Raw genomic sequence first — 18,629 nt, 5'->3', positions numbered from 1 at the left:
ATACCTTAGAAAGATTTCCAACATAAATTTTTAATGGGGAATCACCTTTCGTTGATAATGACAAAACAAATAAAATTTCCTACAAAATATTAGATTAGTGATGTAATGCACAGAAATTAAATTAAATCTTTTATTTTACGCCTCATACTTATGCTCAATAGGTTAAAGCAATGGTTCTCAATGTGGGCGTCAACCCTCCGCCCCACCTCCAGGGACGTTTGAGATTTCATGATCTGTTTTACTTTGTGCTTATTACTGGACGAAAGCCATTATGCATTTTTCAAAATTATTAAAAGTTGGACATTTTTATAATTATTATTAATATAAGAGCCATCCAAGTAGTTGGATTGAGTTAAAGATGACGGAGACACTCAGGATAATCATATTCACCCAAGGAGACGCTAGGCTTGAAAACATTGGGAACCATTAGGCTAAAGAAGACGGACTATGAAGGAAAGTGAAAGGTTAGGAAAGATTTGACGGAAACAAAAAAAATATGCGGAAAAACGGAAGATCCTCGAGAAAACCTACTGGCACGATATCTACTACAGATTGATATGGTCTGGGATCGAACCACGGAATCTTTGTGCCAGAGGTGAACTTTTTACCGTTAGCCATCGTGCCCCAATATTGATGTACATCTACGACTTGTATCAGATAATTGTAAAATAATCATCTATAATTTGTATATATCTACTGTAATTGTTTGATTATGAACTTCATTCTTTTTTTTAAGTTTGTATTTTAAAAAATAAAAAGTTATTCCGTTAACAGAACACTGTCCCAAACCTTCAAGATATTGCCTTACACATACTGTTCAATTATTTCAGACATTTAATCTTACAACCTATCGAAATAAACAGACGACAGTTGTGTAAGAAACTTAATCATCAATAATCTATTTAAAACCTTTTCTTGTCTTTTTTTTTTTTAAATAATTTCTGTGTTGTGTGGTGGACAACATTGTGTCAGTGGTTGTCTTGGGTATTCCCGTTTCCTCCCACATTTTCATTCCAGAAATTCTTCCATCATTCACTTGCCTTAGTCACGTCTCCTTAGCTAAAAGGACATAATCTTATAACGTTAAATGGAAAGATCTCATTTCATCATTCTATGCAGTCTTCGTAAATCACGTAGTCTATAGTCTTTAAGCTAATTACTCCGATTCCAAAAATAACAATCTATCGATATCGCTGTTTTCTCCAAAGGTTTTTAGGATAAATTTTGTTACATTTTTATACTAATTTACTCACTCCTCAACTTAAAAGGAAAACAATCAGTAGATTGAGTCTTCATGTGATAATCATGTAGAATATGTGCATTGCTAATGTAAGGTTTTTACATGACATCTAGCCGTCAATAATATAGGGGAACATTGGAAGTTCATATTAAATTTTGAGAAAGCTAGAATAAATTCTGTAAATTCGTTCAAGAATTTGATTAATATGGATTTAAAGTCCCAAAACGTGAGATTTCGTTTGGAATTAAGTCCCAAAACCCACCAAACTAGGTTTTTCTCCTTCACAATGCACACTTCTACCAAACTAGTTAAAGTCGTTCATAGTAGGTATAGGAGCTCTTTAAGAGTTTAAATATTTTTTAGTGTATGGTTATAGCTACAGATCTTCATGTTTAGCTTTTATGCATGCATATTCAGAGGTAAGAGGCCTAACTTTGCTTAAGGAAAGAGCGGTCCCATTCTTCTCCTGGTTTGTACTTACTTGAGCTAACTTCCGTTGAACTCTGAATATGTTTTAAAAAAATAGTAACCTTGAACTCCACATAGGCTCCCGTATTATTAATTTATTCGTAGACATTTTGATGACTTTATCATCATGATCAGTACACGATAATTAAGAAATATTTACATTGATTCGTGACTCATAGAATGTTAAATTTTTAGTCCTTAAAAAAAGTTAACAGCAAAACAACTGAAAATTTTACTACAATAAATCACTTGGTGAAATTACGTGTCTCACAATAGTTTCCTCTTTTTCGTGCCTTTCGTTAAATAATTCGTGAATTCACTATGTTAATTCTGCGCGCATAATCTAAAAATCTTATGGAAGCTTAAATTATCGAGATAAAATAACATAAGATACTCCCTGTTGTAAAATCTTTGAACTTCAGTGTCTGTAATGCGATAGTATTAGAAAACGTTTTTGTATTTTTTTAGATTTTTTTAAAAATTTTTTATTTATTTATTTATTTATTTATTTATTTTTACATTTTTGCATATAAATAAACAAACATTTCAGTGTGGATTCTATCAGATTTGATGAAATCTGAAATTAACTTGACGTACAAATACAACAATTTCTGAAGAAAGAATTCTGTAAAAATTTTGAGCAAATCAAGTAACCCTTTCCATTAAAGAGCAATCTGTATCTACCACTATATCAATAATACGGGTGCTTAATAGGAGTTCAAGGTTAATGTGTCTTTAATAGTTATTCACCCTATCAATCCATTTAATAACTTCTGCGTAAGCTATTTCAAATCTAGCTTAACTCTGGTAATAGCAGTACGATCTACAGTACAGTAAAAGTTTTAGTGAAAAAAAAGTAAACAATGTATGATAAAGCCCGAGTTCATTTGCTTCATTCCGCACATATCATTAACCGAACCTGACTTGCAATTAATGATATGCGTGTTGTTGTCGAAGATAGAAATGCAAAATTTGAGGTAAAATTGGTAGTTTAAAAGATTGCAAAATTTGTCAGAACAGAATGAAAGAACAATATCTTTTTTATAATATATTAAGGTTGGTTTAAAGGGACAAGTTCTGCCGGTAGATGGCATTACAGTCTTCGTATCTCTCCCATGTATTTTTTTATCTTTCACGAAATTTCACCATTTCTCTTACAAATTTCAACCTACAGACTTCAAATTTTTAGAAAGGGAACTTCATAATCTATCGAAAGCAATATTCCGTGCCGATATTTTATTTAGAATTTTCTTCATTGTTGAAATGGCTTGATTGTTGAAATGGATATCCAAACCTTTAACTTTAACAATCGAACTCTTTCAACAATGAAGAAAATTCTAAATAAAAAATCGGCACGGATTGTTCCATTTAATAGGTTATGAAGTTCCTTCTCCAAAAATTTGAAGTCTCTAGGTTGAAATTTATAAAAGAAATTGTAAATTTTCGTGAAAGGTAAAAAAATACAAGGGAGAGATACGAAGATTGGAGTGACATCTATCGGCAAAACTTGTCCCTTTACACTAACCTTAAAAGAGAAAAGATTTCTGGTATACTGCAATTGATACTACTTGTTCTTTCTGATAGCTCGCTGCGCGCACGTGGTGCTCAATGCTGTGTTGCCAGCTTTTGCGTCGGGTATTGAAACACGAAATTATTTACTGCAAGTAAATCTCAGTTTTACAAAATTAAATAACACAAAAGAATGCTCTCAATAACTAGCAGGTCCACTACTAAAGTTGACATTCGACTAAAACAATGTGTATTTGTTTATATTCAAATTGGCAACGTGCGGAAAGGGTGGAATGTTTACCATTGCAGAGCGAGAGAAATGAGCCACTATAATTGACTGAACGAGCTGTTGCCATAGAAACAGTTCTTCTTTCCTGATCGTTACGACCACGTGCAGGAAGGAAAAAAACAGAGGAAACCATCTTTCAGAAAGGACAAGTATCAAACGGACTGTAAATTAAACCTTTAAAATTAATGGATAAGGTGAAAAAGTGGGAAGATAGATAACATGAGAGATTTTTTTCCTTTGTAAAACATTGCATTTCATGTCAGATTTGTTTGTATTGCGAATTTAGAGAATTAGTATTACATAACAATGTTAAGAATATTTATTCTTCTTTTCCTGCCTGTAGCATTGAAGGAAATACTTTCTCAAAAATCGAAAGAAGAAGAAGAAAGAAATACAGCGAATAGTATGTATTCTGAAGAATTGAAACATGCTGAACGTGTTATACGTGATAATTCAGTTACTATAAGGTATTATTTTTTATTTAAGTTAGTCGCAATTTATTATTGGAGTATTGGAAGAAGTCTTTGCATTATTTTTCAGTTACAACTTAACCCATTACTGCATGTTGTGATCTGAAAGATTATATGCCATGTTTATAATTTTTGAATTTATTGTAACCGTACATCCACAACTTGTGAACAGAATATTGTTGCGTAATCTCATAACAGTCATGAAAGATGTTATTATTCACGAAGACCTGATTACTTGGAGTTTAGAGGGTAAATACTTACAATACCATTGTTTGAAAAGACAATAGTAGCTCAACGACGTGGCTGGTAAAGAAATGTCAGTTTGCTTATCAGCAATTAAAACTGTTAACGAAAGTAACCAAGTATTAATTTTTGATGATGAATAAAATGTTATTAATGATAAAAATATTGGCAAAATTAATTACTCCAAGTGTTCCTGTGACCCGATTTTACGGGTGTGCCTCCCATCCACTGTAATCAGGATTTTAGATAGAATGTGTTACAGTTGTTTAAAATGTTATGAACCTTGTCTGCTATAACAGACTGTACACAAAAATTACCTTTAGGAAACTTCATGCACTAATGGGTTAATATATTCAAGGTTCAGTTGGCTATCTATTTGATTTGGTTGGATATGTATGTAACAATGTAGATAAAACATATTCTATTGTTATTCTGTGAGTTGACTCTGTGTTTTGAACATTTTCCTTAAAACCTCATCTGACGAGAGATGGGAACATACAATTAACTTAGACATTGTCGAACAAGATGGTCCGTTGTTGGGTGGGGAGGCTTTTGATCGCGGTACACTTACCAGTCAACGTTATTGAGACAATGTACCCCTTCTCCACGTGCATCTTTTCAGAGGTGCAGTTGGTCCTAACTTCTCTATGGATGATAACTCGCGACCGCATCGAACGGAAAGTTTGGGGCGAGAAGATATTCGGCAAATGGACTGACCTCCGTGTGCCCTCAACTTGAATCCATATTTGAGATGCTATGGGAAGACGTCTTGCAGTATGTCCAGATGCACCAAAAACCATCCAGCAGTTGTGACCAGTAATGGTGGAATAAAGGAACTCCATACCACAACAACTCATTACCAACTTTATGAGCACCATGTGATCACTTTGAAGAGCATGCATTCTTATCCGTGGTGGTCACACCCTTTACCTTTGTTCTTTTTATCACATGTTTCTGTCTGTTGTTTCCTATATCATACTGTAGCACTACTTGCTACGTATGCTTCATGTTGCACCAATCTGTCACTTAGGAGTGATACAACATGCGAAACTTTTGTTTTGCACACTAGTCTTCATATATTTTCCTGACTTAAATAAACACTGGTTACATTCTTGTAATAGAACAGGATGTCTATCGTTCACGAAAGTCACGAAATCAGAAAACGGTCTTGAAAGTCAAGAAAGAGTCACGAAATTTGGCTTTTGGGTCACGATTTTCTTTATCTGAACAAACATAAGTACAAATTGGAAAATTTTGTTCTATAAAACGTCAAAATTCACCACCAAAAATGTTTGTGGTCGGCTTTAGACACTATCAGATCGCAAGCAAACCACTCTTATATCGCATGCATGAAAATTCGGCCTAATTCGCTCTTGAGAGTGTTGCGAAATTGATTTGGTTAAGAAAAAGTCACGAAATTTCATTTTGGAATTTTAGTAGACACCCTGTAGAAAAATTGTTTTAATTGAATGTAATTGACAACTTGAATAAAAACTTATGGGTAATCGCAATTAGTACTTCGTTGTGCCAAAATATTTTAAATCGAAATAATTTAAATATACATATAACCAGTAATTCTTTTCTTCGGACTGTTGTATAAAGTGATAACATGCAAATAACTTATTTATTAGTACACGAAAATAATTTCATTCTTCGTTCTTTAAAAGATTCTAAGGGTTCTCGAATAGTTCTAGATTATTTGAACACCATGCCTTATTTAAGTTCAGTTCGCGCATGTCATTAAATGTTTATGTTCATTATTTCGAGTTAGACTTAAGTGCTTCTTGAATTATAAGTACTTTTTTAAGTGTGTAAACATCCTATCTCTATTGATAAGTGTTTGTAATTTTGCCTTACACCTTTATGCAGTATATTAACTATGAAGGACGAAACCTTTTATGTCAAGTATTACGTATCTCGGTGACTTTGTTTTCAATGAGTTCTTTACTCGAACAAGCAGGTGTTCGGAAATAATGATAAAAATAAATAAATAAATAAATAAATAAAAAGAAATTAATCCTTACACAGCAACACGAAAAAATATAGATCAACATGGGTGCACAAAAGCGTCATTTCGAAGCTAAAACTGGTCGAAAATTAGTCGAAACCTAAAATGAAGGGTCATAACTCGAGAACGAAATATCAGGTGAACGGGTAAAATGAGGTAGTGGTTATTTTGTGCTTAATTTCGTTAATATATCAGTCGATATAGAATTGTACGATTTTTCAGTTTTCTATTCTGTTTCGTTTCTATGAGACCTGTCACCGGCGGCCGATCCCTATTCTACATCCACTAATGGAATATTGGCTCTAAATAAGCACTATTTTCTTTCATCTGACATTTCGTTCTCAAGTTATGATTCTTTCTATATCGATCATTCCAGTCCTCGGCCGGCTGTGGCTCCGAAATGATGGATTTTGCACCCATGTTGGTCTATGAATTTTTTTTATGTTTTTGTGTGAAGCTACATCCCCTAAACAATCATATTATACTTGGAAAAGAATATATCTGTATTAACACGCGAGACTGGCAACCATATTGAACGTGACAAGCTGACTGCAAATGATCTGTGGTTAATTTTAAACTATTTAACAATTGTACAATGTCAACTTATCCTCGCTGTTGAGAACTTCAATAACCTTACTTTTAAATTCACCGTAAGCAATCAACAGATCATGAAGATTTTCACAACAAAACACAGTCAGGGCTTTTAACAACAGTTCAATTTTGTTGATGTGTACATCTTTATGAAGTGAAACAGTTTCTAGATCAAATAGCTCGCAGAGCTTTTCGTAAACTGTCCACACAGAATTGTCGTCACTTGCTTACGTGTAATTTTACAGCTTCATCAATACTTTTGATACGCAGGTTTTCAACTTTACTTCAACTTCAACCTTGTGACCCTTTTTAATTAACTCTTCAGTAGCAGACTCAAATTTTCCTCGAGCTAACTCTAATTTATTTTGCAAGTTTTTCTTTTCCCCGACAATAAGGTGAGCATAAGAATCCCGGCTGGCCTTAGTGACGCACAAAGAGGCATTGAAAATCCTAGGAAGTGACATCACGCCATGCAACCTTACGGATTTTATGAAGAACTTGATTTAGAGTCGTGCACGATTTCGGTAAAATGAAAACGATTTTTTAAGTTAAATAATATTGAAAATGTTAATTTTAGCTATAAGTAGCAAGAATTCCACTTTTTCACATCTATCGCAAGTAATATCGAATTTCGCGAAAATTCGCGATAATATAAATATGATTTCTGGATTTGAAATAAAACGTTTGAAGTTTCCTGAAATATATACGCAATATTTTAACGTTTCGCACAAATCGCATTAGCGAAAAAGTTTCGTCTCTACATCTTTCGATTGAGAGTGGGAAAGGAAAGGCGAATTACAATGTTGTGAAGACTTCACATTCCATATTTTCTCTCACTCCGTAACAATTCCTTTCGTGCGAAACAGAAACTGCGCAGCCCTGTGAGTTTAGGCAGAAATCATTCCTACTGAACACTGGTCGCCAGCTCTAAATTTCTAGGAAATTTTGCGCCCTGTATAATATATAATATGCATGAAAATAGGTATGAAACATATTTTAAGTTACGATTTCTTTACTATCAGTTTGAATTATACATATAAAAACGTAGAACCGTCTCACAGTGGGCCGAAATTTGCAATTTTGTGCGCATAATTAATGTACTATTGTCCAATGATTGTTATTTATTTTGTATGGTCAAAAATGAAAGAAAATGAAGAAACATAATGAATTAGATTGATTTACTGAAAATCTGGCATTTTAACATGCAGAAAATCGTTCAAGATGGGGATGAAATATGTGATATGACGATATATGAATCAGTACTACAAAACCTAGATCAGTGCACTCTAGTTGGTACATAAAATATATTATGAAAATATAAATTTAATAATGTTTAAAACCTATGCTTTATGTGCGAGACGTCACACAATACCTTCATGTGTTATGCAAAAAAAATGTGGATATGCAATTCTACAGTATAAATCTATGTAAGTTACACTGTACGCACCATATTGAATTATCACAAGTTAACCACACGTATCACCATGATCTCACTATCAGTGAGTGTTATTTCAGTCACTACTGTCTTCACTGTCACTTACACAGAGTTGTCGCTGTCTTCTATTGTTGTAATGTGAAAAGACTCCACCAGAAGAGCTAGCATTGCTGTTGAAAGTTTGTTTCTCTTGCTTTGCAGAGGTCTCATTGAGGAAATGACAGGGTCCGATGTAGTAAGTTTAAAAGTAGATCTTTGTGTGTAGCATATCATGAGAATTTTCTGCAATGATGCTGCTTGATTAGACGCACGTCTTTATTTCGTGCTTCCTGAGCTTCTTCGCTTAATTGTCCAATAGGAAGTAATGGAGCAGAAATTATAGAAGGACCATGAAACAAAATTTTATGCACAGACGCAGGCATGTAGTACCATGGATACTTCTCGACGAACATCTTGGCAGTGTGAAGAGTATACTCATCGAATGCAGGAACATTTGTCTCAAATCCGCAAGAAATAACTTCCAGCACAACACCAAACCCCTCAATAAGTATCTCGTCAATCCCAGTAATTGCTGCTGTCAGACTCAAATCTTGGAAAACTCTTCGTACCGATGCCGTATTGCCATCATTAGATGTTCCACTTGCATCAGGCTTGGGTTGGTCCACCAAAAGACCCATTTGAGTTTTGAAGTTCGCACGTATCATTTCCTTCTTTATTGTGAATTTTTGTTTATCTGATTCCCTAACTTGCCATTTCTTGATATCAAGCCGATATGAGACATGTACAAGGCATTCAAAAAAGCGAATCCAAGGTGGAGAGTCGATAATCCAAACTGAAAGGTATCAATATTAATGGGCCTCTTCTAACTTTATCAATATCCTAGTACTTCCATCACACGTCTTTCAAGGTTCTTTGTCTCTTAGCAGATTGAGAATGACTGACTTTCTCAAAAAGTACGTTGAACAGATCTTATATTCCATATTATTGTTGGCATATATTCCATGTTTACACCTCTAAAGGTAAGAAACAAAATTAATTCCAAAGTTGCAAGTCACATTATCTTACACAGTGCATTATCATCATGTTATTTAAATATTTGTCATTATCATGTCGTTTGTAAATGTATAAGACTTGTCTTTACTACTGTTGCTGACTTCTTGCAAAAAGTCATTTTAACATCCAGCACCTCATGATTAGGGGCAGGAGTTTTTCGCAAGTTGCGAAATCGCGCAAGTTTTCCTACAAAGCTGAGAGTTGGTTTTCCAACGAACTATGTCAGATTGAGTAAGGAAATAGGTATTTTGAAGTCGCGAAAAAATGCGATAACTGACATTTTGAGCGAAATGTGCCGCAAAACGCGACAAATTGCGAATTTTTAAAAACGTCAATTTTAGTTGTTAAAATACAGAAATAAAAAGTACAATTTTTCAAAGGGGATAAAAATTTAAACTTAAATAACTTATGCCTGTCGGCAATATGGCTTCCAATAACGAATACTGACTTTTTTTTTTCAATGATAGAAAGCTATAAATGAAATAAGAAAATGTTGAAACATGCAACATGCTGCACTTTTCATCAGTATAATAATTTGCAGACGAGATATATAGAAGATACTGCACTAATGTGTTCTATGTATGTTTTTACATGTATATACTGTATGTTTTCGGTGTATAACAAATACAATGTGTGGTGTTTTGTGATGGCAATCGTGATGATACTGTGCTAGTGTATTTCAAGTTTTTGGACTTGTAAAAGAAGAAAGAAGTAATTTGTTGTTAGTAACTTCATTGTCCTAAGTAGCATTATTGATTTATTGCTTATTACTTATATTGGGCTTACATTAGAATTTGTATAATTTATATTAGAGTTTGTAAAATAATTTACTTAGCGACAAAATGAGAAATTTTATGTGTCAAAATGCGACAAAATACGAAATTTTTAATTTCAAATGCGAAATAAAATATGTAATTTCAAATTGCGAAAAACTCCTGTCCCTACTCATGATACATTTGTCAGTGCTATTTGTATAGGGGCACACATGGGCAGCTATAGTTTTCACATGTTACACCTTAGATATGGTAGATTGAACAATGCTTGTATTTCAGGTGTACATCGTGGTACATTTTTTGAAAGGCAAGTATTGTAACTACTGATCTTGATTACAAGAACTTGCACAGTTTCATTTACATCAAATAGTATTCATTCTGTACATTTGCAATATACATGATTAACAGGGTGCCCACCCAACCGTAAAAGCCATGAATATATTGTGAAAAAATCCGGAATGAGCTGTAAATGTCGTTTTCGAACCATAAAAATCTAGAAAATTGTAATTTTGTAGTCTTCTCCCAGTTGTGTGTGAAGTTGACATTGGAAAATCCAACGAGGACAAGTTTGCTTATTCCACTGCAACATCCGTCGCACCTTGGATTCCGCACCAGATTGTTTTTATTATCATTGTGCGGTCAGCAAAGATTATTTTTATAAATTTTCCAACTATGAAATTTAAAAAAAAAGTGCCCAGAAAACCATGAATTTGATTATTTAGTTTGAGTGGAAATCTTATGAAAGGTTTTCTCCCAATACAACCATAAGCAAAATCGCTTCCATTTTTGTTTATAGAATTTTTAAATTTGGGAAATAGATTTTTTGACATATCAATTCTTCTATAGATGCGAATTCAATTATATACAAAGTAATTAAAGCTATAATATTAAGTGCAGATATAACTGTTTAAAAAAAAAAAAAAACTTTTTAAATGCCTTGCGTTGTATAGGAATATTTTTGTCTATTTTACAGTCTTTTAAATTGTTACATCTTTTACCAAAAACGTAAAGATATTAATTAGTCTCGTTTTTCACGTTTCAGCTTTTTCAAAACATTTTATAATCAAAATATTCTACTAAAAATTGTCTTCGTAATTTTGTAGTAAATACGAGATATTTCTAAAGGAAGTAGTTATTTTTTTTTTACATTATTTTTACTCACAGTCTGTCTTCTAAGCCTACAACATACATCTGTTTATTTATTTTTGAGAATGGGAAACTTATCCACAACACAGACTATTTCATTAAGTAATACGAACTAAAATGCCCGTTCTTCGCACGAAAAGAATAGGTTTATGGGAAAAAAATTGAATTCCCTCTTCCACTTTAGCCGCGTACTTGAACCGAAATAATTATTTTTATAAAAAATCTCAACTAAGGTGCTAATTGTACTCAAAAATTCATATCAAATTGTGCAGCCATTATTCTTTGCGAGTAATTCAAATCCCTTTCCCTTCCTTACGATACGCCAAAAGTGTAAGGAAGCAGAATTTTCCAAAACGCCGGTACACGTGATAACTTATTTTAAACAAGGAATTGATATACCAAGTTTCATCTCCCTAACTTGAGGAGCTCCTGAAATAGTCTATTTTTTGACATAAAATTTGAAACCCGCTTCCCCCTTGGATGCGCATTTTAATGAAAGCGACATGATAAAAGCCCAGTTCAAGGATTGTGGTATGTTCAAAACTAATTATTTCATTTGAAGTAATTAAGCCATTTTCCTATGATGCAAACAACTTCGATTTGGAGAAACGACTATAGAAATTTCCTTCCTACCCCTCCATTCTAAAAGTGAAATTTTCATTTAGTTCAGAAAGTAATTTTAAACTGTTCAACCGTTTCCTCATGATGCGATCACAAAAATCACATTTAAGATCCTGAAAATATTTTGTATTTCCTAGCTTTCGGCTCTCTGCGAGAGCCTTGTTCATGGAGGAGAAAAAGCAATAAAAATATCAGGAAAAATGAAAAGGAAAGGACTCATCGGGATAGAGCAGTGCGAAAAATACTTTCTTACCTGCAAGCTACACGTCGAATGATGTTGCAGAACACTATAGAATTGCGGGCTTAATTTATGTATCCTTTTGTTCACATAAGGAAGATCGCCAACTTATTCTGATGTTTTTGTTTTGGCGCAAATGTATGTACTTTCCAATTACTCTCTCCTATATCTTGCTTAACGAACTCTTATCTATGTTAAGCTTGGACTTTAAAAAACATTCAAACACATGTCTTTCAATTTCATTCTTGAACCACCATTCGAAATGTGATTTGCAGTTAGGACGAAATTTTTTTCTCAGTACTCTTCCCCGGTAAATCCTTTCCTTTTTATTTTTCCGATGTTTTTGTTTATCTTCCGTGAATATGGCTTTAGGGAAGAGCCGAAGGCTAGGAAGTATAAACTATTTTTGAAGATCACAGTTATAAGTAAATGAGATTATAGTTAAAATTTTTAAGTGTATTAACATATCTTCCAAGATTACTTTCTTTTCTTAGTTCGTATGATCTTATGGCTACTAAATAATTACTCAGACAAATTTTATTCTTTGATTTCCACAATATTTTGAAAAATAGGGCACACTGATCACGTTATGTGCAACTAACATGTAATTCTTTTAAATTGTGAATTCTTTGTTTGGTGTAAAGTTTCGAAAATAAATTCAGATTTTTTGTAAGCTATGTAGCTTCTATTATTTATAAAGTGGTTGTAAAATCAAAATAAGAAAGCCAATGCCCAAAACATCTTCTAATAAAGGTGAGATGGTAGTAAATTAAATATCATCTGAAAAATATATCTGTCATTATTGTTAGGTCACTTTGATCAAACAGAGAAGCGTCGATGCACCATGATCTTCGGCTAACCTCTTCGTCTCCACGTAAGAATCTTCGGTTCCAATACCATCCATCAACTGTAGCCTGTTTCGCTCCCCCCTTTATTCCTGTGCCATCATATCTTTTAGCACATTCCTCAAGATATAGTTCCTACTCAACTAATGTCCAAAGTGTTTTGGCATCTCTTCAATTACGTACATCTAAAATGTTTCTATTCTCTCCCCTGTTTCTAAACTTCCTGATTCGCTTTTCGTTCTACCCACTTAATTCTCTCAATTTTTCCCTGCATGCATATGTCGAAGTCCTCCGATTTTTTTTTCGTTGCATTTGCATGATGATAGTGTTTCTGCTCTGTAGAGTACAATACTCGACACGAAGCATTTTATGAGTCCTTTTCTCAAGTATTTATTCAAGTTAATTCTTAAAAAGACACGAGCTTTTCTTAAATACTATACAGTAAGATAGTAGTACTTAGCGAAATATGTGGAGAAAACATTGTTTTACTCACACTAAACGATGTGGTTTCCTTTCAGCATATTGCTGTTTGTAATCCCAATAAACGAATGGGAGTACTTCTTCATTTCAATTTTTTACAATTGCTTATCACACTCTCCCCTACACTTCATAGTAATTCTTGTTAAACTCCCAACCCTAGCATAACTCCATATTTTACTGTTGATAACATGTATATAACAAAGTAAGTTCTCAAGTTCAACAACTGCATCTAGCATGTGCATGTACGATAATACAATTCCTCTCCAGCTAACCCTGGAAGGAACTTCGATTTAATCTTAAGTGTTATATCTAAATGGTTTTTGAATGCTGAAGTTTATATAAGTAGAATTTGCAATATGCTTAATTCTGAGTAATTACTCGTTTGGTCAACGTTTCCGGTATTTCAGACTTCCAATGTGGAAATAGTTACTTAAATTGTGTGTTTTATTATCTAATAGATTTCTAAACATTTGTTGCTTTCTTCATTTGATACTTTGTAGGGAAAAAGAAGCTGAAATTGAGAAGCTTCAAATACAGCTTAAAGCTTATGAAAAGAATGAAATGTACGTAAAAACTATAAGGCAAGAATTCGATACCCTTCGAGGCGAGAATTATGAACTCAAAACGGAAATCGACAGCCTGAAGGAGGCTTTAGACTTGAAGGTAAGCAAATGGCTTTGAATGAATGTTAATAACAGATTCCTTTATAATTTTCTATTGCATTGTTTAGATGAGTTTTTTTTAACTTTGTCCCTGAGATCACTATATAAGATACATACATAGTTCTTTGATTTGCAGCGTAGCATTACTATTCTACTTAACTTCAGATAAGTGAAAATACAAAAGTGGGTGGGGGAATATTAAAACGTGGGTTTAGTTGTAACTCGTAAATATATATATATAATGTAGGCGAATAATACATACCGCTAATTCATGGGCAGTTAGTCCCACTTTATTATTATTATTATTATATATATATATATATATATATATATATATATATATATATATATATATATATATATATATAGATAGATAGATAGATAGATAGATAGATAGAGAGAGAGAGAGAGAGAGAGAGAGAGAAAGAAAGAGTATTAATTGCACAAAAGGTACTAAAACTTTTACCGTTTATAAACATATCTTTGTTAACACTTTGAACGTAGCAGGAGTTTAGAAAGTTACTTGAAGTTCTCAGACGATATTGGCATGACAACAACAGTAATAATAAGTGTATATCACAATCAAAGAACATAAAAAAGACGCCAAATATATCGATAATACTCTAAACTATTGTCTATACTATCTAAACATTTTAGACCGTGCAAGCAACAAAAGGTATTTATCTCTAGCTGAGAGACAGGCGTACGAAACATTCTTAAAAATCACAAAATTAGCATTTAATACAGATTTAGGTTGATTAGTTGGCTTGGATTTTCACGATTCTTTCAGCACCAAGTGGATATGAAGCCTGGACTACAGCTTAATACTATTCCACCGAGAATCGAGCCTGACTCTATGCTGCTGTAGGCGCGAGTTGCTAACTATATATCCACGTGGAAGCTCTGATATTACGTAATTTGATAAAAATTGAATACAAATCACGGATATTTTTGCCCACTGCTCTAGTTACTAGTGTGCGCTTCTTTGGTGCACAGGTTCTGAATTCGATTCCCAGTGCGTCCGTGTCTCATAGTAATGTGAGGTGGATATTTTTCCGGAAAATTTTCCGTTCTAAAAAAATATCAGTAATCAAGTAACAATTCCTCAGGAATCATGAAATTGTTTGAATTCATGTATAGAAATGTTAAAAAGTGAAAGATCGTTTAAAGAATCTGAAAATTTTCATGGCTCAGACAATTTTCAGTACTATGTAGGAACAAGTGAAACAATTTTTCATGAATCGAAATATTTTCTGTCTTATGCGGAAAAATTGAAGAACTTTTTATGAATCGGAAAATTTTCATCATTTTGAAGCAAAAAGTAAAACCACCTTTTGTGAATCGGAAAGTTTTATTGCTCTGTAGAAACAAGTGAAAGGAATTTTCATAGATCGGAAAATTTTCATCACGATGTAGAAACGAGTGGAAAAAACTTTTCGTAAGCCGGACAATTTTGGATATTATGTATAGTGATGTTAGGTGGAAAATTTTCCATTATATTTAACTGCACATCAGTGATGAAAATTTTCCGATTCATAAAAACATACTCCACTTATTCGTACATCGTTGTTTAGTCGTGATGTGAGGTGGAAAATTTTCTTCTATATTTTTCCGGAAAATTTTCCGTTCTTAACAAATATCAATGATCAAGCAACAGTTCCTCAGTATTCATAAAATTGATTTAATTCATGTATAGAAATGTTAAAAAGTGAAAGATCGTTTAAGGAATCTGAAAATTTTCATGGTACAATTTTCAGTACTATGTAGGAACAAGTGAAACAATTTTTCATGAATCGAAAAATTGTCTATCCTGTACAGTGATGAAAATTTTCCGGAAAATTTTGAAACGGAAACTTTTTCGATTCACAAAAACATATTCCACTTATTCCTACATCGTTGTTTAGCCGTAAAATTTATTGGTAATAAATATTGTCTTAAAAAGTTTCACGAAGTAAAAATCTAACGATTCTTCATTTCAAGAATGTTTCAAAAACTTCAGTGCGTTCTTCCTTCAGAATCCACCTTTGATCTTACAATATTAGATTTCGTCAGTTTAATACGCATAAGACAGTTTTTTCATAGCTTTACTACTTGTATAGATTTACATACTGCGACATTTATAAATACGTAGATATAATATAAAGTGCCTGCTGTAAATTTTTGACTACCCAAAATTCGAGTTTAAGTAACTCATGAACGCAAATACTGATCATTTTCTGGAAATAAACATTTATTTATTCATATATTCATTCAAAAGATAAAGTGAAATATAAATAATAAGGAAGCTGATTTGTGTAGTTGTTCTTCCAATAAAATAATAAAAAGCTGCACTATTATCGCTGCGTTCTAAAAGCAACAAGTAATTTCATTTTAATTTACAAAATAAAAAAACATATTTCTTATTTATATATATACAGGATGGGCCATTTTAATCAATCCACGGAAATATCTGAAAAATGATAAAACATAGAAGAAATGTTTGAAGTACACGTTATAAATTGCTAAGGGGGAAAACCAATTCCGCCAAAAGTACCCCTCCCCGCCCCCCCGTAAATGGGGGTTACGAGGGGTAACTTTGAAATGTCAAATGGGAACATGGGTCGAGTAATACCTCGTTCGAAAGGTCTTGGAAAACTAAGTAAAGCTGTACCAAAAGATGTTTCATATGGAGCACCAATTTCAAAATGGCCACCATGATATAGTTCGGAAACTCCAGTACCCGTAGTATGGAAACCATGGAAGGTAAATGAATGAAACAAAATTGAAATACGTAAATATCAAATGATGTGATCCCTTTGATCCCAGTGCCCTATGATATTTACGTATTTCAATTTTGTTCCATTCATTTAACTTCCATGGTATTCATATTATGGGTACTGGAGTTTCCGAACTATATCATGGCGGCCATTTTGAAACTGGTGCTCCATATGAAACATCTTTTGGGACAACGTTACTTAGTTTTCCAGGACCTTTCGAACGAGGTATTACTCGACCCATGTTCCCATTTGACATTTCAAAGTTACACCCCGTTACCCCCATTTACGGGGGGCGGAGAGGGGTACTTTTGGCGGAATTGGTTTTTCCCCTTAACAATATATAATGTGTACTTCAAACATTTCTTCTATGTTTTATCATTTTTCAGATATTTCCGTGGATTGATTAAAATGGCCCACCCTATATATATATATATATATATATATATATATATGTACTTGTTATATCAAATCGTCATTATTTCTAATATAGTACATTTTTATACATAATAATGGTAGTTTTACAATACAAATATCTGCTCTAAGATGTTTATACAAAATTCCAATATGGAAATTATGATTTACTTGTGTTAAATACAATAAAATCTTTTTTCTTATTTTCTGTTACAAAAATAGTCTTCATAAGGAACTTGGATGTAGTCATTTCATTACATAGGCAGTCCTACATGTGAAGAAATAGTGGAATTCTGTTTCTGAAATTGATAAATTCACAAAGGTTTCTTTTCAGTTTCTTGTTACATTTTAAATATTGGAATGGGATATTTGTTTTCTACGAACTCGATGTATGTTCCCTGCACTTTACACACACACACAGACAGCGAGAGAGAGAGAGAGAAACACTGTATATTTTTACTTCCCAACTTGAAATATTAGAAAATTTTCTGGTTTCCAAAAGCTAATTAGAAAAGTGATAATTTGTTGCTGTCTAACTTCCCTCTACAGGAATTGAATGTGAGTTAAATATAGTGTAAAATTTTCCACCAAACATCACTATACATAATATCCAAAATTGTCCGGATTATGAAAAGTTTTTTCAATTGTTTCTACATCGTGATGAAAATTTTCCAATTCATGAAAATTCCTTTCACTTGCTTCTACAGAGCAATAAAACTTTCCGATTCGCAAAAAGTTGTTTCACTTTTCGCTTCAAAATGACGAAAATTTTCCGACTCATAAAAAGTTCTTCAATATTTCCATATAAGACAGAAAATATTTCGATTTATGAAAAACTGTTTTACTTGTTCCCACATAGTACTGAAGATTGAGCCATGAAAATTTTCAGATTCTTTAAACGATCTTTCACTTTTTAACATTTCTATACATTATTTCAATCAAGTTTTTGAATACTGAGGAACTGTTACTTGATGACTGATATTTGTTAAGAACGCCGGAAAAATATAGAAGAAAATTTTCCACCTCACAGCACGGCTAAACAACGATGTAGGAATAAGTGGAGTATGTTTTTATGAATCGGAAAATTTTTCGTTTTAAAATTTTCCGGAAATTTTTTATCACTAGTGTGTCATACACCTTTGGTGCTGAAATGGCACGCTAGACTCTAGCCAACAAATCACGGACGCACGTACAAAAATATTTGTCCGTAAGAATTAAAAATTTTTTAAAAAAAATATTCTGAACAGCAAAATGAAAAGAATTTTAAAGCAAATGAAGAAAGATTAGAAGAAAAGTGTGATAAAGTTTCGTAAGCAAGTAAATTTGCTTTGGATACCTATTAACGGTTTTAATTATTTCCTGTAAGCGTTACTTACATCAGGAGCGCGCCC

At 33.0% G+C, this 18,629-nt stretch overlaps 1 protein-coding gene across 1 annotated transcript in view; it reads left to right on the top strand.

Moving 5' to 3' along the window:
- Positions 1-18,629, top strand: part of LOC145686588 (uncharacterized) — a 188,197-nt gene that overhangs the window by 124,823 nt on the left and 44,745 nt on the right. The window contains exons 23-24 of the mRNA XM_081760044.1: positions 3,850-3,973; positions 13,910-14,072. Coding sequence (XP_081616170.1) covers positions 3,850-3,973; positions 13,910-14,072 — 287 coding nt within the window. The remainder of the gene's footprint in view (positions 1-3,849; positions 3,974-13,909; positions 14,073-18,629) is intronic.

The sequence above is a fragment of the Thermobia domestica genome, chromosome 5 (assembly GCF_964235325.1).
Source record: "Thermobia domestica chromosome 5, izTheDome1.hap1.1, whole genome shotgun sequence".
NCBI lineage: Eukaryota > Metazoa > Arthropoda > Insecta > Zygentoma > Lepismatidae > Thermobia > Thermobia domestica.
Note: the sequence above shows the minus strand (reverse complement) of the source record. Positions and strands in the feature narration are given on the sequence as shown.